General features: G+C 40.6%; 1 protein-coding gene across 3 annotated transcripts; it reads left to right on the top strand.

The window, feature by feature from the left end:
- The first annotated feature begins 42 nt into the window (after nucleotides 1–42).
- On the top strand, nucleotides 43–22,067 carry SRSF12 (serine and arginine rich splicing factor 12). 3 transcript variants are annotated; one of them, XM_055113955.2, is made up of 5 exons: nucleotides 43–250; nucleotides 10,815–10,921; nucleotides 12,538–12,639; nucleotides 12,806–12,947; nucleotides 19,079–22,067. In XM_055113955.2, exons 1-5 carry the CDS (start codon nucleotides 186–188, stop codon nucleotides 19,446–19,448), a joined length of 786 nt encoding a protein of 261 aa, XP_054969930.2. In that variant the 5' UTR covers nucleotides 43–185; the 3' UTR covers nucleotides 19,449–22,067. The 3 variants fall into 3 exon arrangements, with proteins under 3 accessions (XP_054969930.2, XP_034818401.3, XP_034818402.3); XM_034962510.3 differs by lacking the exons at nucleotides 43–250; nucleotides 10,815–10,921 and adding an exon at nucleotides 11,254–11,392 and having other exon boundaries at nucleotides 12,516–12,639; XM_034962511.3 differs by lacking the exons at nucleotides 43–250; nucleotides 10,815–10,921 and adding an exon at nucleotides 11,258–11,392 and having other exon boundaries at nucleotides 12,528–12,639.
- The last annotated feature ends 1,382 nt before the right edge of the window (nucleotides 22,068–23,449 follow it).

Here is a 23,449-nt window from a genome sequence, read left to right as displayed (position 1 = left end):
CAGGCTGGCGCCGCGCTGCGCCCCCTCTGCGCCGGCCTCTGCGGCTGCGCGCTGGCGGGGCTGAGGCCGAGGGGTGGGGGTCGCGCCGGGGGCCGGCGGAGCTCCTGTGGTGGTAGCAGCGGTAGCGGGAGACGGAGCGAGTCCAGCGGCCGCGGGCAGACCCGGAGGGAACGGAGGAAGCGGTCATGTCTCGCTACACGAGGCCCCCCAACACCTCCCTATTCATCAGGAACGTCGCGGACGCCACCAGGTGAACGGCCGCGGCTGCAGGTTGGGGGCGCGGAGGAGGGGCGGGGTAACAGCCGCGCCGCGGAGCACGGCCGAGGCCCGGCGGAGGCCCGGGGGGGCTGCGCGGAGCCTCCCCGCGGGCCCAGGCTGCGCCACTGGGGGAGGTGTGAGCCCTCGGACTACTCCGCGGCCTGGGCGGAACTCGCGCCTCCGCCCTCCCGGCCAGCTTTCAGCCCCGGCGCCGCGCACATCGTGTCCCCGGCCCGCGTCGCTTTCCGCGGTTCAGCACCGCAGCCGGCGGGCCGTGGGACACGGGGCGCCCCTCTCCCGAGCTCAGGTCGCTCCCCGCCTGGAGCCGGGAGGGTTTGCGCTCCAGCGAGTGCCCGCGTTTCAGCTCCTTTGTCGCCGTGCCCCGATAAAATCGCGCGCATCCAACCCTCCTAGATGGAGAGGAATTGGGGCTGGTGAGAACGTTTTGTACCATAATGCGTACTCGGGCCTTACAGTTTCTCTCCCCCAGTTCTGGTCTACTTACAGACGGTGCTGCTTGCATTTTATTCACACAATTTTATTCTGCATACAAAAAATAACTTCAATGAATGAGATCAGTGCGTTTTTCTTTAAAGTTCTGAGTCCAGTATTAACACCCTTTTTAAGGGCGTGAGTATAGACTCACCTGGTTGATTCTGATGCCCCACCCCTCTGTTGAGAATTTTGTCTACAGAGTGTCTGAACACAGATATTAAGGAATGACTTTTTCATATAGCACTTCCTTCCTTAATGGAGCTGGAGAAATTGGGGGCGGGGGGAGAGGGAACGGTGTTAATAGACATTCTCATTTCACTGGGCTTACTTCATTTACTTCCCCCCAGCCTTTCTACCTATGCAGTACTGTTTTATTGTACATAAAGGAGAGCGGAAACTAAGAGTTTTAATGATTTACCTGGGGCCAGAGAGGTATAGATACATGGAGCTCTTGACTCCATAGTCATCTGAGATGAGTATTATAATTTACCTTTGAGGAGTAAATAAACGTTAAGTATTTTTTATTTTTTAGTTATTTTAATTTTTTTTAGACAAAGTCTCGCTCTTGTCCCCCAGGCTGGAGTACAATGGCCCGATCTTGGTTGGCTGCAACCTCTGCCTCCCGGGTTCAAGCGATTCTCCTGCCTCAGCCTCCAAAGTAGATGGGATTACAGGCGTGTGCCACCACACCCGGCTAATTTTTATATTTTTAGTAGAGATGAGGTTTCATTATGTTGGCCAGGCTGATCTCCAACTCCTGACCTCAAGTGATCCGCCCAGCTCGGCCTCCCAAAGCGCTGAGATTACAGGCATGAGCCACCTTGCCCGGCCAAGTATTTTTTATTTGATCACCGCAAGTACATGTATCACAACTATATGCTGTGGTTAATATATCTTAGTTAACATCTAAAAGGTGCCTTGTTTACATTTCTTCTGTCAGCCTTTTTATCAATATATTACATAGAAAACACGAATATAATTTATGATTTGGGCAGAATTAAAAAACCTTGCAGTTGAACAGACAACTTGAAAATGGAATAAGCATCAAGCCTCTTCAGGGTGTCTGTAGAAAAATCAGAGGTTTCCAATTCTAATGGTTCACAGGGGCCAGCCGGGGTAATATAAACGAGTGAAGCTGCCAGCCTATAAGGCACAGTAGGATGGTGTGGACTATCAAATAGAAATAGAATAGCAAATAGAAAAGGAAATATGCCATCTAAAAGGTGCAGCATCTGCCTCTAGGCTCCAGCTGACAGCTGCCATGTAGACATCTGGACTTATTGTTGATATATCTTACTAGTTGTAAAGAGAAATCAGAAATCTGGATTTTGTATGTGTAATCTTAGTCTTTAGATGTTAGCATTAAGTTGAATCATGTGAAAATCCCATTCGTGGCCGGGTGCGGTGGCTCATGCCTGTAATCACAGCACTTTGGGAGGCTGAGGCAGGCGGATCACGAGGTCAGGAGATGGAAACCATCCTGGCTAGCACGATGAAACCCCGTCTCTACTAAAAATACAAAAAATTAGACGGGCGTGGTGGCGGGTGCCTGTAGTCCCAGCTGCTCAGGAGGCTGAGGCAGGATAATGGTGTGAACACGGGAGGCGGAGCTTGCAGTGAGCCAAGATCGCGCCACTGCACTCCAGCCTGGGAGACAGAGCGAGGACTCCGTCTCAAAAAAAAAAAAAAAAAAGAAAGAAAAAAGAAAACCCCATTTGTAGATTTGAAAGCTGTAAAATATAAGGCTGGGCGCGGTGGCTCACGCCTGTAATCCCAGCACTTTAGGAGACCGAGTTGGGCGGATCACTTGAGGTGAGGGGTTTGAGACCAACCTGGCCTACCTGGTGAAACCCCGTCTCTACTAAAACACAAAAATTAGCCAGGTGTGGTGGCTGGCGCCTGTAATCCCAGCTACTCAGGAGACTGAGGCACGAGAATCGCTTGAACCCCAGAGGTGGAGGTTGGCAGTGAGCCGAGATCAGGCCACTGCACTCCAGCCTGGGCGACAGAGTGAGACTCTGTCTCAAAAAATAAATAAATAAAAGAAAGCTATAAAATGTAGCCTGGTGTATGACACCTGTAGTCCCAATTACTGGGAAAGCCGAGGTGGGAGGATCACTTGAGCCCGGGAGGTCAAGGTTACAGTGAACGATGATCACATCACTGTACTCCAGCCTGGGTGACAGAGAGACCTTTAGAGAGTCTAAAAAAATAAAAGCTGTGGCCGGGCGTGGTGGCTCACGCCTATAATCCCAGCACTTTGGGAGGCCGAGGTGGGCAGATCACGAAATTAGGAGTTTGAGACCAGCCTGGCCAACATGGTAAAACACCGTCTCTACTAAAGATACAAAAAATTCACCAGGCATGGTGGTGCGCGCCTGTGATCCCAGCTTCTCGGGAGGCGGAGACAGGAGAATCGCTTGAACCCGGGAGGTGGAGGTTGCTGTGAGCCGAGATCGTACCATTGCACTCCAGCCTGGGCGACAGGGCGAGACTCTGTCTCAAAAACTAAAAAAATAAAAGCAGTAAAATATTGGCAATTTCATATTTATACACATTTTAAAAGTGTTTAAACGTCATGCAGGCCAAATAAAACACATCTGCAGGTGACACCTGATCTCTGATCTATGTACTTCATTCACCAGTGAGTGATTGAGACTGATAGTTGAGATTGACTGATTTCCTTTTCCATTTTTTCACTTTTTTTTTTTTTAGCTTTGCCACTGGCAGACAATCAAAATCTACAAGATTATATTACATGAATGAAATCTCTAACATTTGTTGAATACTCACTGTGTACTAGGTGCCATACTAAAAACATTACATATATTAAATTTTCGCAGTAACCCTATAATGTATGGTGGTTTTTTTGTTTGTTTGTTTTATTTTGAGACAGAGTCTTGCTGTGTCAGCCAGGCTGGAGTGCAGTGGCACGATCTCGGCTCACTGCAACCTCTGCCTCCTGGGCTCAAGCAATTCTCCTGCCTCAGCCTCCCGAGTAGCTGGGATTACAGATGTGTGCCACCATGCCTGGCTAATTTTTGTATTTTTAGTAGAGACGGGGTTTCATCATGTTGGCCAGGCTGGTCTCGAACTCTTGACGTCAGGTAATCCGCCCACCTTGGCCTCCCAAAGCACTGGGATTACAGGCATGAGCCACTGCGCCTGGCCGTATGTTCTTTATTAACCCCATTTTACCGATGAGAAATCAACGTTTAGGTTAAGTATTTTGCCTAAGATCGAATAGCAGGTGAGTGATGATATGAAATTAGAATCATCACATGTAATCTGTATTAACCTTTTAGTACAAAGTAGTATACAGTATACGTTAACTAGCAATGTGACATGTAGACACTTTTAAAATTAGCTTTAAAGATAGGGCACAGTGGCTCATGCCTGTAATCCCAGCACATTTGGAGGCTGAGGTGGGTAGATCACTTAAGCTCAGGAGTTTGAAACCAGCCAGGGAAACATAGCAAAACCCTGTCTCACCAAAAATTACAAAAATTAGCCAGGTGTGGTAGTGCGCACCTGTAGTCCAGCTATTTGAGAGGCTGACGTGGGAGGATCGCCTGAGCCCAGGTGGTCGAGGCTGCAGTGAGTCAAGATGGCACCACTGCACTCCGGGGGTGAGAGTGAGACTCTGTCTCAAAAATAAATAAATAAATAGGCTTTAACATTTAGTATGCTTATAAACAAAATCCTTGGGGCCTGGCACGGTGGCTCACATCTATAATCCCAGCACTTTGGGAGGCCGAGGCACGTGGATCACTCGAGGTCAGGAGTTCGAGACGAGCCTGGCTAACATAGTGAAGCTCCATCTCTACTAATAATAGAAAAAATTGGGCTGGGTGCGGTGGCTCACACCTATAATCCCAGCACTTTGGGAGGCCAAAGTGGGTGGATCACGAGGTCAGGAGTTCGAGACCAGCCTGGCCAATATGGTGAAACCCTGTGTCTACTAAAAATATAAAAATTAGCTGGGCGTGGTGGCACTCGCCTGTAGTCCCAGCTACTAGGGAGGCTGAGGCAGAAGAATCGCATGAACCTGGGAGGCAGAGGTTGCAGTGAGCCAATACCGGCCACTGCACTCCAGCCTGGGTGACAGAGTGAAATTGTGTCTCAAAAAAAAATAAATCATTGGGATAAAATGTTAAATAAAACATATGTAAAATTATATATGCAGCATGATTTCAGTTACAGTCATGCATCAGTTAAGGACAGAGATAGGTTCTGACAAATCCATTTGGTGATTTTGTTGTTGTACAAACCCAAACCTACTACATAGTAAAGCCAGCTACACACCTAGGCTATGTGGTGTGGCCCGTTGCTTCTAGGCTACATACCTGTACAGCATGTTACAATACTGAATACCGTAGGCAATTTTAAGACATTTACCTACATGTATCTAAACATAGAAAAGACACTAAAAATATGGTGTAAAAGATTTTTTAAAAGGTACACCTGTCTAGGACAGCTTTGTTATAAGATTATGGGGCCACCATGATATATATGGTTCATCATTGACTGAAACATTGTTATGTGGTGCATAACTATATTAAAAAATGAAAAAAGGAAAAAACTATATATGGAAAATGAGACTAGGGCCAGGCTCAGTGGCTTATGCTTGTAATCCCAGTGCTTTGGGAGGCTAAGGCAGGAGGATCCCTTGAGGACAGGAGTTCAAGGCCAGCCTGGGCAACATAGCAAGGCCTCATCTCTACCAAAAAAAAAAAGTTAGCCGGGCATGGTGATGCGTGCCTGTAGTCCTAGGTACTGGAGTTCAAGGTTGGAGCAAGTTATGATATCACCACTGCACTGCAGCCTGGGCAACAGAGCGAGACCCTGTCTCCAAAAAAAAAAAAAAAAAGAAAAGAAAATAAATGAGACTAGAAAGAAATTAATTTGGACAGTAGGACTTACTTTTCTTCTTCCTTTTTTCAAATATTTTTCAAATTTTATTTACTAAGAATGTTTTAAAACAAAACAAATTTTTAAAAAATTAAAAGCAGAAGACACTAAAAGGCTTTGTGAATTAGTGTAAAATTTGACAGAAATGAAATTGAACACAAGAACTAAAGAAATTTTAAAAATAAGTTTTAGGCCGGGAGAGGTGGCTCATGCCTGTAATTCCAGCACTTTGGGAGGCCGAGGCGGGCGCTTCACCTGAGGATCCCAGCTACTCGGCAGGCTGAGTCATGAGAATCTCTTGAACCGGGGAGGAGGAGGTTGCAGTGAGCCGAGATCACGCCCTTGCACTCCAGCCTGGGCAACAGAGTGAGGCTCGGTCTCAAAATAAATAGTTTTAAAATTTGTGTTATGTTTCTTTTCACTGGTGAAACAAGATGTAGCTTAGGAAAAATAATATCTTTGCTTTTGTACTGCATAAAGGAATAATTTTTTAATGTTAAATATAGTGTATTAATGGAACTCCAGTCTAGGTGACAGAGTGAGACCTGAGACCCTGTCTCCAAAAACAAAAACAAAACAAAACGTGTGAGCAAACTAGGAATAGAAGAGAACTTCTTAACCTAATAAATGTCAGCTATAAAAAACATAGCTAACATCATACTTAATGATGAAAGACAATGCTTTCCTTATAAAATCAGGAAAAAGAAAAGAATGCCACTCACAACCTCCAGCGTTTTATTGCAGGTCCTAACCAGTGCAACAAGGCAAGAAAAAAGATATAAAATACAAAAATTGGAAAGATAAAAGTAACCATTCTTAGGTGACATATTTGCTTACATAGAAAATACTAGGGAATGAACAAAAAAACTGCTAGAACTAATAAGTTTAGTAAGTTATGAGGATATAAGGTAAATTTACAAAAACTTTATTTCTATATATTAACAGCAAACAATTGAAAACAATGACAATTTTAAAAAACAGTTGCATTTACCATAGCATCAAAAGGCATACTTACTTAGGAAAACAGTTAACAAAAAATGTGCAGAACCTTTGCACCAAAAACTACAACATATTTTCAAGAGGAATTTTAAAAGCCAGCATAACAAAACCCCATCTCTACTAATAATAGAATAAACAAGGTGTGGTGGCACATGCCTGTAATCCCAGCTACTTGGGAGGTTGAGGCACGAGAATAGCTTGAACCTGGGAGGTGGAGGCTGCAGTGACCCGAGATTGTGCCACAGTACTCCAGTCTGGGTGACAAAGCAAGACTCCATCTCCAAAAAAAAAAAAAAAGACAAACAAGTCTCACCCTGTCTTCCCAGACTGGAGTGCAGTAGCATGATCATAGCTCAGTGCAGTCTCAAACTCCTGGGCTCAAGTGATCCTTCTTCCTCAGCCTTCTAAGTAGCTGGGATTATAGACACCACGCCCAGCTAATTTTTTTTTATTTTTTGTAGAGATGGGGGTCTCACTATGTTGCTCAGGCTGATCTTGAACTCCTGGGCTCAAGTAGTCCTCCCACCTTGGCCTCCCAAACTGCTGGTATTGCAGGTATCAGCCACCATGCCTGGGCAACAGTGGGAATTCTAACACATGTTTTTGGAAATGTAAGTTGGTTGGGCCACTCTGAAGAACATGTAGTGAAGCTGAGATAGGCATACCCTCCAGCCTACCAATTTCTTTGCTAGTGATACTGAAGCAGGAGAATAGGGTCTGGAGGCAGGGAACCTAAGGCCGATTCACAGTGACTTCCTAGAACTGAATCAAAAGGAGAACTCCACCTCACTACACCCAAGTAACAAAAGGATCAGAGGCTACTCCCTTTGCACTGTATTACAGATAAAAAATGGAAAGTACCTCTGACTGGTCCCCTCCTGCAACCAATCAGACTGGTCCCAGGCCAAGTCTTCATGTGTAACTTTGTAGCTTTGCTTCAGCCTCTAATTGGTCGCCTCCCTCCACCAGACTGGTGGTGGGCCAAGTCTTCATTTACATAGGGTGTAACCGAGTAACCAGTGGGAAACCTTAGAGGGTATTTAAACCCTAGAAAATTCTGTAACCAATGCACTTGAGTGGCTTGCTTGAGCCTGCTCCCACTCTGTGGAGTATCTTTTCATTTCAATAAATCTGTGCTTTCATTGCTTCATTTTTTCATTGCTTTGTGCATTTTGTCCAATTCTTTGTTAAAAATGCCAAGAACCTGGAGGACTCATAGGCAAGACCCTCCATTGGTAACAGAAGGATATAATATTTCTTTAAAAATACTGAAAATTATGGCAAGTATGTCAAATACGGAGAAAATAATTTTTTTTTTTTTTGAGACAGAGTCTTGCTCTGTTGCCCAGGCTGGAGTGCAGTGGCATGATCTTGGCTCACTGCAAGCTCCGCCTCCTGGGTTCACACCATTCTCCTGCCTCAGCCTCCTGAGTAGCTGGGACTACAGGCGCCCGCCACCACGCCCAGTTAATTTTTTGTATTTTTAGTAGAGACGGGGTTTCACCCTCTTAGCCAAGATGGTCTCGATCTCCTGACCTCGTAATCCGCCCAACTCGGCCTCCCAAAGTGCTGGGATTACAGGCGTGAGCCACCGCGCCCGGCCAGAAAATAAATCTTGTTGGTAGATACATGGGTGTTTATTATTCTCTGTACTTTTTTGAATATTGAAGTAGATCATACCAAAAGTGCAAAAATAAAACAACAGCTAACAGGTGAGGGAGTGGAGACAGTGAATGGGAATTGGCTCTTTTGAAAAGACCTGTTCCATCTGACTCCCATCACCCTTGGCTTCCAGACTCCAGACCTCTGTGGCACACAGTGCTGCAGCCTCCTCTTTTATATTATCTATGATCCCTTTCCTCTTAGCCACTACATTTGGTTGATGGGATTGGTTGTCTCAGAAGACCTTCATTTGAATCCTAGCTCTACTACTGGCTGTGTAGATCTCTGGGCAAGGTAACTTCTCTCACCCTCAGTCTCCTTAACTCTTAAATGGTAACAGTAATGTATTCTTTTTTCATTGATAGGCAAATATATATTGAGTACCTACTGTGTGCCCAGCAGCTACATTAGGTACAGAGATATGCTGGTGAAGACACCTGCTTTAGCAGTGATTCTCAACCTTCAGTCTCAGAATTGCCTGTGAAGTCCTGAAAAAATTAAACATAACTGGGCCTCACTATGGAAAACACTAATTAGGTCCAGAATTAATGCATCGGGTTGGGGTGCCTCTGTCTGTAACATCCCTTCACAGATGATTACAGTACTCAGGAGAGGTTGAGACTCTTTATGCCAGTCTATGGTCTGTGGGAGCAGGAATTGTGTTTTTCTTGTTTCTCATTATATTCCTAGAGCCTGGCACATAGTAGGTGCTCAATAAGTATTTGCTTAATTCTGAATAAGTAAAAGAAAAAAGACATTGTCACTGTCCTCAGAAACTAATAGTAAAACATGTTCTATGAGTGTTAAATGAAATAAAGTATGTCATAATGTTGACTGAGCTACTGGCAAAAAGTCGATGCTTAGTCAATTTTTGTTGAATCTTATATGTAATTTCTAAATCCCCATCTCTAGCCTTAGTCACTGGCTTCTAATAATTATATTAATACACACTAATTAATATGCATATAATCACAATTTTCTGTTGCTTATAGAACTCTTATCAGTGTTCTAATCACCTCAAATTCTGCATTTCTAAACCTGAAAGTTGCTTCTTTTGCCTCTTTTCTTCCTCCTTGATCTAGCTCTCTTCTAATTTTTGTCACTGACACCATCTTCTTTCCATTTGTCCAAGCTAGAAGCTTCTTAGTCATCTTTGAATCTTTATTTCTCCCGAGCCACATTTTATGATCATAGCTTGATGCCGAATCCCTATGATAGCACCATGAAGCAGTAGGGTGTAGTGGTTAAGATGGACCAGTATGAGACTGAAAATTTGATTTCTAGCTTTGTCACTTGCTGGCTCAGTGAGCATAGATAGGTTACTCTGTCTGTATCACCTGTAATCTGCCTGTATTACCTGTAAATAACCTGAAATTCTGTCTGTATCACCCATAATCTCTCTGTATCATCTGTAAATAACCACAGGGAAATTGTAAGAATTAAGTGGTTGTAAGGTGAACACTGGCTAACATATAAATGCACTGTAACTGTTAGCTATTATTGCTAAATATTTTGTCTCTTCAGTTAAATTGTAGCTCCATGAAGATGAATATCATGCTGTTTTTTTTTTTGGTACCCCTTCTGAAGCACCTAATCGCACTAGAAGGCACATAAGCAGGCTCGAAATACCTGTCAGATTTGGGAATACAGTAGTTACTTTGTTTTATGTTTAATATTAAAACATCCATTTTTCTTTAAAGCCTGATAAATAATTTTAGGACTTCTTTAGAATCTAATTCTTGCTATCTCAAAACAAGATTAACATAAACATGAAATTAAAGTGAAGCAAAATGAATGTGTTCTTAGTGAAACAATTACTTATTAGGTCTTATAATAACTTTCAGAGGTGGATATGCTGGGTCAGTGTTTCTGGAAATTAAGCATAACAACCACCTGGAGTGCTTGTAAAGATACAGATTTCCAGCCTCTAATCCATACTTCCTGAATCAGAACCTCCAAGAGAGGTCTGAGAATCTAGGGAGGTTTTTTTCGTGTTTTCTTTTTTTTTGAGACAGGGTCTCACTCTGTCACCCAGGCTGGATGGAGTGCAGTGGTGTGATCTTGGCTCACTGCAGCCTCAACCTCTCCATGCTCACTCAGGTGATTCTCCCGCCTCAGCCTCCCGAGTAGCTGGGACTACAGGCACACGCTACCACACCTGGCTGATTTTTGTATTTTTTTGTAGAGACGGGGTTTCACCATGTTGCCCAGGCTGGTCTTGAACTCCTGGGTTCAAGTGATCCACGTACCTTGGTCCCCCAAAGTGCTGGGATTACAGGTGTGAGCCACCACGCCTGGCCTGAGAATGTTTTTTTCCTTTCTTTTTTCCCTTTCTTTCAAAACCTTGCATGATTCTTACAAAAAACAATTTTAGATAATGCTGGTCTAGATGATGTTCTTTCTTTTGAAGGTTTCAAGTGGATTTCTGTAGGCAAAATATTTTAATCCAGCTATTCATATTTCTTTGCCTTATTTCTAAAACACTTCAGGCCTGAGGACTTGCGCCGTGAGTTTGGTCGATATGGCCCTATAGTAGACGTTTACATTCCACTTGACTTCTACACTCGCCGCCCAAGAGGATTTGCTTATGTTCAATATCCTTTATTTTATTGTGTGCATGTGAATATACTGTATATGCGTGCTTATACATATATGTATTCAGTAGCATATGTTATGAGATTAATATTGCCTAATTAAATGTGTTTATTTCTTTATCTCAGAAGATCTAAAGCAGTCCACAGTAGCTGGCAAGCACCCCCCAGTTTGAACCAACCTGTTAGCTAGAATCCAAGCATAAACCCAGCAGGCGAGACAAAAGGCACCTAAAGTTCAAGCATCAAGGAGTAAAGAGGGAGGGTGGACACAGATATAAAGACCTGGAAGAGGGGAAGTCTTTATCAAGCAAAAGACAAAGCCAACACCAGGTTGAGACTTCGGCTTTCCTACATTTACTCAGAGTTCCAGAGTCAAAGCCAAGTCTGATTTTGTTGGTTCTGCGTCTCTTATAAAGTCCATCTTGCAAGCCTTAAAGAGTAAAGGTCAAGGTTCAAGATCAAGTGACATTGAGGTAATTGCCAGTCTCGTTTTATATTGTGTATCTTGAGCTTTTTCTGTTTGTTATTTTTTAATTAAACCAGTGAACAACCTCCTAAAAAAAGTTACTTAATTTTATATAGCTAATTTCCATTATAGCTAGGTTTAATATTATATAATTTATATACATAAGGAAGTTTAGTGGGATATTACAAACCAGTATATGTAATTCCAGATATTTACAGATTGCTTTTATGTTTCTTTTATATTTATATCCCAAGTAGTAAAAACATAAATGTTTGGCTGGGTGCGGTGGCTCATGCCTGTAATCCCAGCACTTCGGGAGGCTGAGGTGGGTGGATCACCTCAGGTCAGGAGTTTGAGACCAGCCTGACCAACACGGTGAAACCCCGTGTCTACTAAAAATACAAAAATTAGCCGGGTGTGGTGGCGGGCACCTGTAGTCCCAGCTACTTGGGAGGCTGAGGCGGGAGAATCTCTTGAACCTGGGCTTGCAGTGAGCTGAGATCGCGCCATTGCACTCCAGCCTGGGTGACAAGAGGGAAACGCCATCTCAAAAACAGAAAAAAACATAAACATTTAAAGTGGTAGGTTCAAAAGTAGATACCATTTTTAAAGCACTAAATCAGGTTTTGTTTTAACTCACTTGTATAAGTGCAGTTTTGTTAATCTCTCTTAAATGTCAAATTTAAAATTAAGCCTTTTAATGAAAGAGTAATTTTAATTTCAGAATAAAGGCTTCTGCATGCTGATATTCAGTGAAAAATCTGATAGATCCTTTATCTGAAAGAAGGGAGTGAGTCCTAAACAGTTTGTAATTTTATAATGCTAGCCAAATTTGGACTTTTTTTTTTGTTTTTCTTGTTTTCAAATTATACATGCATACTGCAGCCACACTATTGTAGACACTAAAAGTACAGTTACATGTTTGTTTTGTTCTTTTTATTTTTAGACTCACTCTTCTAAACATAATGGGTCATTTGTTTTCATGAGAAAAAGTGAAAGTTTTTTTTCTGATTATTCATATTATATTGAAGATGTGAGCTTAATAACTTGAACTTGATTTTCCTATTTATTTCATTTCACATGTAAATAATGCTTTTAAAATATGTTTACTTGATATCTCATGTTCAAAGTGTCCTTAACAGCTAGTCATATTTGAAGATGTTCGAGATGCTGAAGATGCTCTTTATAACCTCAATAGAAAGTGGGTATGTGGCCGTCAGATTGAAATACAGTTTGCACAAGGTGATCGCAAAAGTAAGTGTGACTGAATGCTAGATTTTATTTATTCAGCAGAATGAGTTTCAGTGATGACTGATTTTTTAATTTAAAATTCTTTCAGTAAATGATTGCTAGTTGAGTGGTTGTTACTGTGGTGTTCAGGTAACGAATTATGTCATAAGTCTTGTTCTTTATGTTCCAGCACCAGGCCAAATGAAATCAAAAGAACGTCATCCTTGTTCTCCAAGTGATCACAGGAGATCAAGAAGCCCCAGCCAAAGAAGAACTCGAAGTAGAAGTTCTTCATGGGGAAGAAATAGGAGGCGGTCAGACAGCCTCAAAGAGTGAGTACAAGAGGACTGAAAACTTCATTTTCTACTTTTTCTGGGAAATAGATATATATTTTTTTGATAGGGTCTCACTGTTTCCCAGGCTGGAGTGCAGTGGTGTGCAATCATGGCCCACTGTAGCCTTGACCTCCTAGACTCAAGCAATTTTCTCACCTCAGCCTCCCAAGTAGCGGGTACTACAGGTGTGCACCACCACACCGGGCTAATTTTTTAAATTTTTTGTAGAGATTGGAGGTCTCGCTATGTTGCCCAGGCTGGTCTTAAATTCCTGGGCTCAAGTGTTCCTCCCACCTCAGGCTCCCAAAGTGCTAGGATTACAGGTGTGAGCCACTGCACCCAGCCTGGAAAATATTTTAAAGTTTTTATAAACAGCCCACCTTAGTCATTTTGCTTAATGTACAAACATAATCAATTTTTGTTAAAAGATAACACTCTTCTCTATTTATCATATATTGTTATTTAACTTGGGTTTATGGGATTAATTCTTATGTTAAAGTTACAGACTTAACTTTATCTTTTTACATGAGAAGATAATATATAGTGAGCAGAAAAAAAAAGTAAAAAAAAAAATACATACTTAGCCGCGTGCAGTGGCTCACACTTATGATCCCAGCACTTTGAGAGGCTGAGGCGGGCGGATCTCGAGGTCAGGAGTTCAAGACCAAACTGACCAACATGATGAAACCCCGCCTCTACTAAAAATACAAAAATTAGCTGGGTGTGGTAGCCACGCACCTGTAATCCCAGCTACTCAGGAGGTTGAGGCAGGAGAATCACTTGAACCTGGGAGGCGGAGGTTGCAGTGAGCTGAGATCACGCCATTGCACTCCAGCCTGAGCGACAGAGCGAGACTCCGTCTCAAAACAAAAAGCAAAAAAAAAAAAAAACAAGGTGATGAGTTTTAGATAAATAAAATTTTCCTAAATGTGCCCAACAGTTTGTAATCTTCAACTTTAAAAATGTTTAAATGCGTAAGAAATACAATAAAATGTCCAGGTGCCATAATCTCAGCACTTTGGGAGGCTGAGGTGGGAGTATCACTTGAGGCCAGGAGTTTGAGACTAGCCTGGCCAACATGGTGAGACTCCGTCTCTCCAAAAAAAAAAAAAAAAAGAAAAAGAAATATAATAAAATCCCTTGTGAAAGGTGGTTGACTAAAGTTAATGTAAATCAATTTACTTATAAAAGATAAGTTACCAAGAATAAATTCCAAGTATGGCAGTATTGAAGAAGACATATTAAATAGTAATTTGGGGGCAGGGGAAAAGATATTTTCAAGTTATTTATTTTGCTAGCCAGGAGTTTATTTCTATTAGAATAATAGTGAATCACAACAGAAATTAATTATATGGACCAGGTGTGGTGGCTCACGCCTGTAATCCCAGCACTTTGGGAGGCCGAGGCGGGTGGATTACTTGAGGTCAGGAGTTCAAGACCATTCTGAGCAATATGGTGAAATCCTGTCTCTACTAAAAATTCAGGCCAGGCGCAGTGGCTTACGCCTGTAATCCCAGCACTTTGGGAGGCCAGGGCGGGGGCGGATCACCTGAGTTCAGGAGTTCGAGACCAGTCTGGCCAACATGGCGAAACCCCATGTCTACTAAAAATACAAAAATTAGGTGGGTGTGGTGGCACAGGCCTGTAATCCCAGCTACTTGGGAGGCTGAGGCAGGAGAATCGCTTGAACCTGGGGGGCAGAGGTTGCAGTGAGCTGAGATCACGCCACTGCTCTCTAGCCTGGGTGACAAAGCGAGACTCTGTCTCAAAAAAAAAAAAAAATTTTAAATTGATTGTTTCTAAATGCATTACAGCCTTAGTGAACCAGTTTTTTTCTCTTGCTTGATTTAAATAAGGTGGATATTCACATCATTTTCTGCCTTCTAGTGGAAGTAAAGTATAATACTTGACTGTCTCAAATCATCCTGGAGTATCAGGGATGGAAGGACCACATCTTTCAGGGCAATGCTATTCTGCTTTGTACTTGTTATAAGACCATTGCTTAACCTCCCTGACCCCAGTTTTTCTCATTTTAATAACTGTCTTATGGCCAGGTGCAGTGGCTCACACCTGTGATCCCAGCACTCTGGGAGGCCAGGTGAGATCACTTGAGTCCAGGAATTCGAGAGACCAGCCTGGGCAACATAGTGAGACCCCCATGTCTACAAAAACTAAAAAAAATTAGCCACGTGTGGTGGCACACACCTGTTCCAGCTACTGGGAGGGAGGGAGAGGGTGGACTGAGGTGTGAGGACTCCTTGAGCCCAGTAGGTCAAGGCTGCAGTGAGCCATGATTGCACCACTGCACTCCAACCTGGGCAACAGAGGAAGACTCTGTCTCACAACAAATAAATAAATAAATAAATTATTAAAATGTAAAAAAAGGTATTCTGTAAATCTTTGTTAACTTTATGTCAAGGAGTGTGTATGTTAGAACTCTAAATGTTCCTGAACAGTGTTAAAATTGCTCAACTCCCTTTTCTTTAGTCCAAATATATTATAGCGTCCTTCTTTTACTATGTTAGGATTTTTTTTCAAGGACATTTTCTTCATTTTGCTTCCTACAGCTGTCTACAAAATGAATGAAATTTAATAATTTCTAAAAGACTGTGAATTTATTCCAGAAAATATGCTACATCAATGTATTTTCAGTATAAATATGTAATAAAAAATTCAAGAGAGGCCAGGTGCAGTGGCTCATGCCTGTCATCTCAGCACTTTGGGAGGCTGAGGCAGGTGACTTGAGGTCAGACATGCCTGGCCAACATGGCGAAACCCCATCTCTACTAAAAATACAAAAATTAGCCAGGTATGGTGGCACGTGCCTGTAATCCCAGCTACTTGGGAGGTTGAGGCAGGAGAATCACTTGAACCCGGGAGACAGAGGTTGCAGTGAGCCAAGCTCGCCCCACTGCACTCCAGCCTGAGTGACAGAGCAAGACTCTGTCTCAGAAACAAACAAACAAAACCAAAAATTGAAGAGGCTCTACATGGTGTTATCATTCTCCAAAGAAAGCTTTTTAAATTTCTTCATCTAGTTCAATGTTACTATCTAGTATCATTTTTCTTCAGTCTAAAGAATATTTAGTATTTCTTTTTTTCCTCTTTCAGCTCACCGAGAAGTACCAGGGCAGTGAATATTTAGTATTTCTTATAGTACACATCTGCTGATAGTGAATTATCTCAGCTTTTGTCTGAAAACATCTTTATTTAAAATTCATTTGTGAGAAATATTTTTGCTGAGGATAGAATTCTATATTGGCAGTGATTTTATTTTTCTCTTTAAAAATGTCATTCCATTGTTTTTCTGATACCCATAGTGAGTTGTCAGTCTTATGGTTGCTCCTTTGAAAGAAATTTGTCTTTCATTCTCTGGCAAGGTTTTCAGATTTATTTTTATTTTTATTTTTTTTGAGACAGAGTCTCACTCTGTCACCTGGGCTGGAGTGCAGTGGCACAATCTCGGCTCACTGCAACCTCCGCCTCCCAGATTCAAGCGATTCTCCTGCCTCAGCCTCCCGCCACCACACCCAGCTAATTTTTGTATTTTTAGTAGAGGCGGAGTTTCTCCATGTTGGCCAGGCTGGTCTGGAACTCCTGACCTCAGGTGATCCACCTGCCTCAGCCTCCCAAAGTGCTGGGATTACAGGCATGAGCCACCGTACCCGGCCGGTTTTCAGATTTTTTCTTTGACTTTGGTTTTCATCAGTTTCACTGTGATGTGCCCAGTGTAGTTTTCTTTGTCTGTGTGGGGTTTATTGAGCTTTTTGAAATTGTGAGTTAATGCTTTTTGTTAGTTTTGTAAAATTTTATGCTATTATCTCTTCAAATATTGCTTCTGCCTTATTCAGTCTTTCCTCTGGCTTGTGTGACTGTATGCTATGTATCTGCTGTGTTCTTTTAGGGATTTCTTAAAATTCCTTTTCTCACACTGTATTTCGGTAGGATGTTTTTCTAATGATCTTTTAGTTAACTATTTCTTTTCTTTTTTTTTTTTTGTCTTGGAGGTTTTCTCTTGTTGCCCAGGTTGGGGTGCAATGGCACGATCTCGGCTCACTGCACCCTCTGCCTCCCAGGTTCAAGTGATTGATTCTCTTGCCTCAGCCTCCTAAGTAGCTGGGATTACAGGCATGCACCACCATGCCAGGCTAATTTTTGTATTTTTAGTAGAGATGGGGTTTCACCATGTTAGTCAGGCTGGTCTTGAACTCCTGACCTCAGGTGATCCACTCGCCTTGGCCTCCCAAAGTGGGATTACAGGCGTGAGCCACTGCACCCAGTCTAGTTCATTATTTCTTCTGCTATATCTAGATTGCTGTTAAGACCATCTAATGACTTTTTAATTTCAGATATCATATATTTTTAGTTTTAAATGTCTATTTGTTTCTTTTTATAGATTCTAGTTTTCCACTGAACAATCTTTTTATCTGTTTTGTCTTTTCCTCTTATTTTCTTAAATATATTACTCATAGTAATTTTTTAAATTCCTGTTTGATGATGCCAATATCCAAATCACTTTGGGAATGATTCTTTGCCTTTTATTTTCCTTAGTTTTTAGTTATTCTTGCCTGTTTTTTTTTTTTTTAACATAGCATGTGGACATGGACAAAAAATTATAGAGGCTCTGCATGACATTATCATTCTCCAAAGACAGTTGTTTTCTTCTGGTAGACAGAGTACTGGCAGATCACTTTGATCTTAAGGCTTGGTTTTGGGCGTTGTTAAAGCTGCTTGTTTTGGCTTTGAATTTATTCCTAGGGCATGGCCCTTACCTCTAGATTGTAGCCCTTCTGGGTTGTTACCTAATGTTCCTCATTGACCTTTTGGGAGTTTGAACTCTAATCTCTCTCTCAGCACTGTGTGTCTGATAAAAATTTCAGCGCAGTTCTTGAATTTCTGAATTCCGGTTTTTTGCTGGTCCCTTGGAATCTCTTCCCATACACACACAACTTAGAAGATGGCCAGTGATTTAAGGAGAATTTGTAGGCAAATTTTAGAGGTACTTTTTGGTCTCTAATTCACTCTTCTCTAGAGTTTTTGCCTCTCATGTCCCACCCATTTTGGTAGCCCTGAATTAACTTTTCTCTCTTCAGCTTAGTCAAATAGCCATTTTCTGGTTGGGCTCAACTCCTCCATGCTGTCATTTGAAAAATGGTCTTAGTAAAAGAGCCAAGGCTTGTAATCCCTCAGGTTCTTCCTGCTTGTGTTGATTATCCTCCAGTGCCTTGGAACAGTTGTTTTATAAATGTTGTGTAGCTTTTCAATATAGTTGTTTTCGGCTGGGTGTGGTAGCTCACGCCTGTAATCCCAGCACTTTAGGAGGCCGAGGCAGGGGGATAACCTGAGGTCGGGAGTTTGAGACCAGCCTGACCAACATGGAGAAATCCCATTTCTACTGAAAATACAAAGTTAGCTGGGCGTGGTGGCGCATGCCTGTAATCCCAGCTACTCTGGAGGCTGAGAGAGAAGAATTGCTCAAACCTGGGAGGCGGAGGTTGCGGTGAGCTGAGATCGTGCCATTGCACTCTAGCCTGGGCAACAAGAGCGAAACTCCGTCTCAAAAAAAAAAAATACATGTATGTGTGTGTGTGTATATATATATATATACACACACACACATATATATACACACACATATATATACACATATATATACATATATATATATATATGGAGAGAGAGAGAGAGAGCTGTTTTCTATGGGAAGATTAGTCTAATACAAGCTGTTCTGTCATGGCAGGACCCAAAAGTCCTACATCTAGATTTTTATTTCTATAAGCATTATTTGAACTGTAAATAATTGATTTTTTTAACCTTTTTTTCTTCAGATTTTTGTACCTCTTAAGAGCTGTATAACCCAGACCAAATATGCAGTGTATTTTTCAGAACTGATCCCTGTATGTCTAGCAAAGTAAAAAGTTTTGGCCATATATTCTAGTATAACAAATATTACAAACTTGTTACTTATGTTTGAACCAAAAGCATGCATAATAAAATGAGAAATTTTTTTAGCTTATCTAGTAAAAATATAACTAATGTTATGTAAAGTATGTAAGTTCCTGAAAGTGTTATTTCCTGATCTCTTATTTTGTGTGAAATATATGCTCTAACATTATGGATGTTTGCAGGTCTCGACACAGGCGATTTTCTTATAGCCAGTCTAAATCTCGTTCCAAATCATTACCAAGGCGGTCTACCTCAGCAAGGCAGTCAAGAACTCCAAGAAGGAATTTTGGCTCTAGAGGACGGTCAAGGTCCAAGTCCTTACAAAAGAGGTCCAAGTCAATAGGAAAATCACAGTCAAGTTCACCTCAAAAGCAGACTAGCTCAGGAACAAAATCAAGATCACATGGAAGACATTCTGACTCAATAGCAAGATCCCCGTGTAAATCTCCCAAAGGGTATACCAATTCTGAAACTAAAGTACAAACAGCAAAGCATTCTCATTTTCGGTCACATTCCAGATCTCGAAGTTATCGTCATAAAAACAGTTGGTGAACAGCAACAGAAAGAGCACCACGCCGTCTTTAATATAAGTTATTAAACTCTCATTATGTTAAATAAAAATTCTTTAAGGCATACAGAAAATGCGAGTTGATATTAGTTACTTTGGGCATATGGAAGAAATAAAATCTCTAGCTTTGGATTAATAAAAATTTGGTCTCCATTTAAAGGGCCCACACTACAAATTATGATTTGTCTAATGTCACCATTTTATGGACCATTTTTTATTTACATTGTGGCAGAAGGGTACTTTTCAAGGGAAATGAGTAAACTGGAACTAATTTTTAAAATTCTACTTGCATAGTATTAGTACTGTTAATAATACCTTTTACACAAATATTTTTGACTTTAAAGCACTTTCATGTAAAAAGTAACTATGACTGTATAATTGCATAGAGCAGACTTAAGCTGTTTGACACCTATGTCTCTTTTGTGTCTTCTGTTTAAACTTGGGCCAATTCCTGGTGGATATTAGTTCATATTACAAAATTCTGATGTTCCAAAAAGTAGAATATATATAGAGATCAAACATTCAAAAGATACATTCTCTCCTAAGCTCAAAGGTTATATTTTTATTGGGTAGAACAGTATAGGTAAGTTGACATGAAATTGCATCCTGCACCATGACCACATTAGTAATATCAGAACTTTTGAGAAATACTGGATTTTGAATGGTTTGAGACTAATTCTTTAAAAATTAGGCTGAGCAACACTCACAATCCAAAAATATTCATATTAAGACTTACACATTTGAAGAATGGTACATTTTGTATAAAATCATATTTGATACCATTATTTCCACATACCTACTTTTCATCTGTTGCTTAATTTTTTCTTTTTAGAGTTCTTGCTCAACTTTATATGGAACAAGTCTTATTATTTTTGAAAGAGTGTTTAGTACCTTGTATTAAGAAACTTGGCCAAGCGTGGTGGTTCACTCCTGTAATCCCAGCACTTTGGGAGGTTGAGGCGGGCAGATTGCTTGAGGCCAGGAGATTGAGACCAGCCTGGGCAACATGGTGAAATCCTGTCTCTAAAACTTAAAAAAAAGAAGAAGAAGAAACTCGAGACTACATCTTCAAAAAACAACTTTGCAGTATTTGAATTTTACATTATACTGCCCTTCATTTCTGACAGCCAAATAACTTTATTGATATTTATTGCTTTTGTAGTTGTTATAACTAATAATTTCTTTGAAAATGTGTTGTAGTTTATGTTTTTCAAAGGGTTTTGGTAGTGTTTGTGATAGAATGGTTTTGCATATGATTATTATAGGGGATATATTTATAGAGCTCTACTTGTATACTTTGTGACTTACATTATGAAAACTTCAAAGTTCTCAATCCATACAGTTAGTATTTGTATCCAGAGTGTTTAAGAAAAAAATCTGTCTTATATTTTTAGTATATAGGAGCCAGTGTTGCTTCTATTTGTTTTGAATACAGATTCCAGTTTTCTTTGCATATTAGATCCCATATGTAAGAAACAACCTTACACAATAATTTGTATACTGGTAATATTTGGACAAGTGCCATAAATTAATGTATATTGTACTTTCTGAATAGATTTTCTCTAATCATAGCAAAATTTATTTCAAAACTACAACTCTTTGAATTATTCCGCTATAATAAAATTTAGTTATAAAATTATGTGGCACTACTGAAAATCTAAAGGATAATCTGAAGAATGAGTAAGACAGATATTGATAGAAATTTTTAGTATTTTCAGAATGTTTGGGTTCATACACATAAGTGAAATCATTTTAAAAACTAGGGGCTGGGCACAGTGGCTCACACCAGTAATCCTAGCACTTTGGGAGGCCAAGGCAGGAGGATTGCTTGAGCCCAGGAGTTTGAGACCAGCCTGGGCAACATAGCAAGACCCCTTTATCTATAAAAATAATAATAACTAGGTACCATTGTGAAAAATAATAACTAGGGATTGATTATAGTATCTTTACTGTGTATTCACAAATCTCTGTATTCCTGAACATATTTAATCCTTTGATTTACCTCTGACTAGGTTTGTCATTGTAATCCCTGGGCTGCTTAGGAGGATACCATTTGGTTTGATGAAAAAGCTGGAATGATAATAGCTCAAACTCTTTTGAGCATTTAGTACATGCTTGGCACTGTTCTATATGTTTTAAGTTATTCACTCATGTATTTAACCATCAACACTCTTATGAGGTAAATATCCCGCAATTACTTTTGCGCCAACCTAGTACCACTACAGACAAGGAAACAGATGCAGAGAGGCTAAGTTACAAGGGCACACAGCCATAAACTTTGGATCTGTGGAGTGACTGGGCTTCAGAGTCCTCTTCCTGACTGCTGTTCCTATGTCTTTTGCAAAGAGAAGTCTTTGACAGGTATATGCTTTATTAGAATCATGTTTAGAAAGAAATGAGAGAATAGAATTAGAAAAAGGAATGACTGTAGGCTTCGATGAAAATGACTTTTGTGACTAGGTGAAAATTGTTTGGCTGGGTATCCTGGAAAATTGTCTTCTGGGAATATCTATATTCCAGGGTTCACTTTTGTCATAGAATTGTTTCTTGGTCCATTTAAGAGAGATACTTTGTTTATTAATAAATCAAACGTTTTAATTTTAGACATCTGTGATCAGTTCTTTTAAAGAGACTATATTTATTTAAGTACTTCCCAAGTTTAGTGCAGGGGTACTACCTACCATTTATTCAGGATCATAGAGGATAAGTTAGGGTCAAAGAAAATAAAGACTGCCATGACAGCTGCTTGCTTGCTTTCTCCCCAGGAATAATGCACAAATAATTTATAGCAGCTGATATTTTTCGGTGTTAACAGATAATAGGGGAATTTGCTGAAATTTTTATTTGGAGCCTCGGATTTAATTTTAGGCCACTGGGCTAATTTATTTTTAAATGTAAATTAATTCCAGTACTTTATTTGTAAAGTTTACTTGAGATCTAACTATTCTAAGACATGCTGTTGCATTACAAATAAGAATTGCTGCATTTATTTTGATCCCATTGCCAGAGGCAAAATTAGTCAAAATTTAAAGGTATGTAGAAATACTTTTGTAATCCTTCTAAACTACATTAAATTTCTGGCTGACTGGTGGCTCACACCTGCCGTCTCAGCACTTTGGGAGGCTGAGGTTGGCAGATCAACATGGTGAAAGCAGGTCTCTACTAAAAAATACCAAAAAAAATTAGCCGGGCATGGTGGCGCATGCTACTCAGGAGGCTGAGGCACGAGAATCTCTCGAACCTGGAAGGTGGAGTTTGCAGAGAGCCGAGATGGTGCCACTATACTCAAGCCTGGGCTACAGAGTAAGACACTGTCTCAAAAATAAATAAAATTATAATTTCTTAGATTTAAAAATTAAATTTGTTTTCCAAAGACAGGGTAGTAGAATATGTAGGGTACTTGTATAGATAGATATATGTTACTTAATGCAGTACTGTCTGGTGCAGGGTATCTTCACGTGGCATAATAGACCCAGAGCTTCAGGTCTAGGCTCTGTAAAGTGAAATGCCAAACTACTGTGTGCATTTCTCGAAAGAAAGGTGATGTAGCTTTATACAATTTTGAAACAAGTCCATGACTCCCAAGGGTTTAAGGACCAATGGTTCAGTGAGACATTTACAGATTTTGAAGTCAGAATTCAGTTTGAATTCTATACACATTTACTAGCTATGCAACCTTGGACAAGTTACCTAACATCTGTGAGCCTCAGTTTCTTTACCTGTAAAATGATATATTTGCCCCATTGGGTTGTTAGGGTTAAAAAAAAAAAAATGCATAGCAGAATGCCAAGTACCTGACAGGCATTCAAATGTCAATTTCTTCTTTCATTTTTCTTAAACATTTAGAAAACATTTCCTAGTACTAAATGTGGATTATGCACCTTAGCATTTAAATCACTCCCTGGATGAAAATAGGATATTGAGGATACCCTAGGTATATGTTTGGTTCACATAATTCAAAACACCATACTCAACCTACATCTGT

The sequence above is a fragment of the Pan paniscus genome, chromosome 5 (assembly GCF_029289425.2).
Source record: "Pan paniscus chromosome 5, NHGRI_mPanPan1-v2.0_pri, whole genome shotgun sequence".
Classification (NCBI taxonomy): Eukaryota; Metazoa; Chordata; class Mammalia; order Primates; family Hominidae; genus Pan; species Pan paniscus.
This window is presented reverse-complemented; position numbering and strand designations above follow the sequence as displayed.

Excerpts from the sequence above, each read along its gene's own strand:
- SRSF12 (XM_055113955.2), top strand. The coding sequence starts at position 186 with ATGTCTCGCTACACGAGGCCCCCCAACACCTCCCTATTCATCAGGAAC. Across the intron at positions 10,922-12,537 it reads AGGATTTGCTTATGTTCAAT|TTGAAGATGTTCGAGATGCT; the intron begins ATCCTTTATTTT and ends AGCTAGTCATAT. Across the intron at positions 12,640-12,805 it reads TGCACAAGGTGATCGCAAAA|CACCAGGCCAAATGAAATCA; the intron begins GTAAGTGTGACT and ends TTTATGTTCCAG.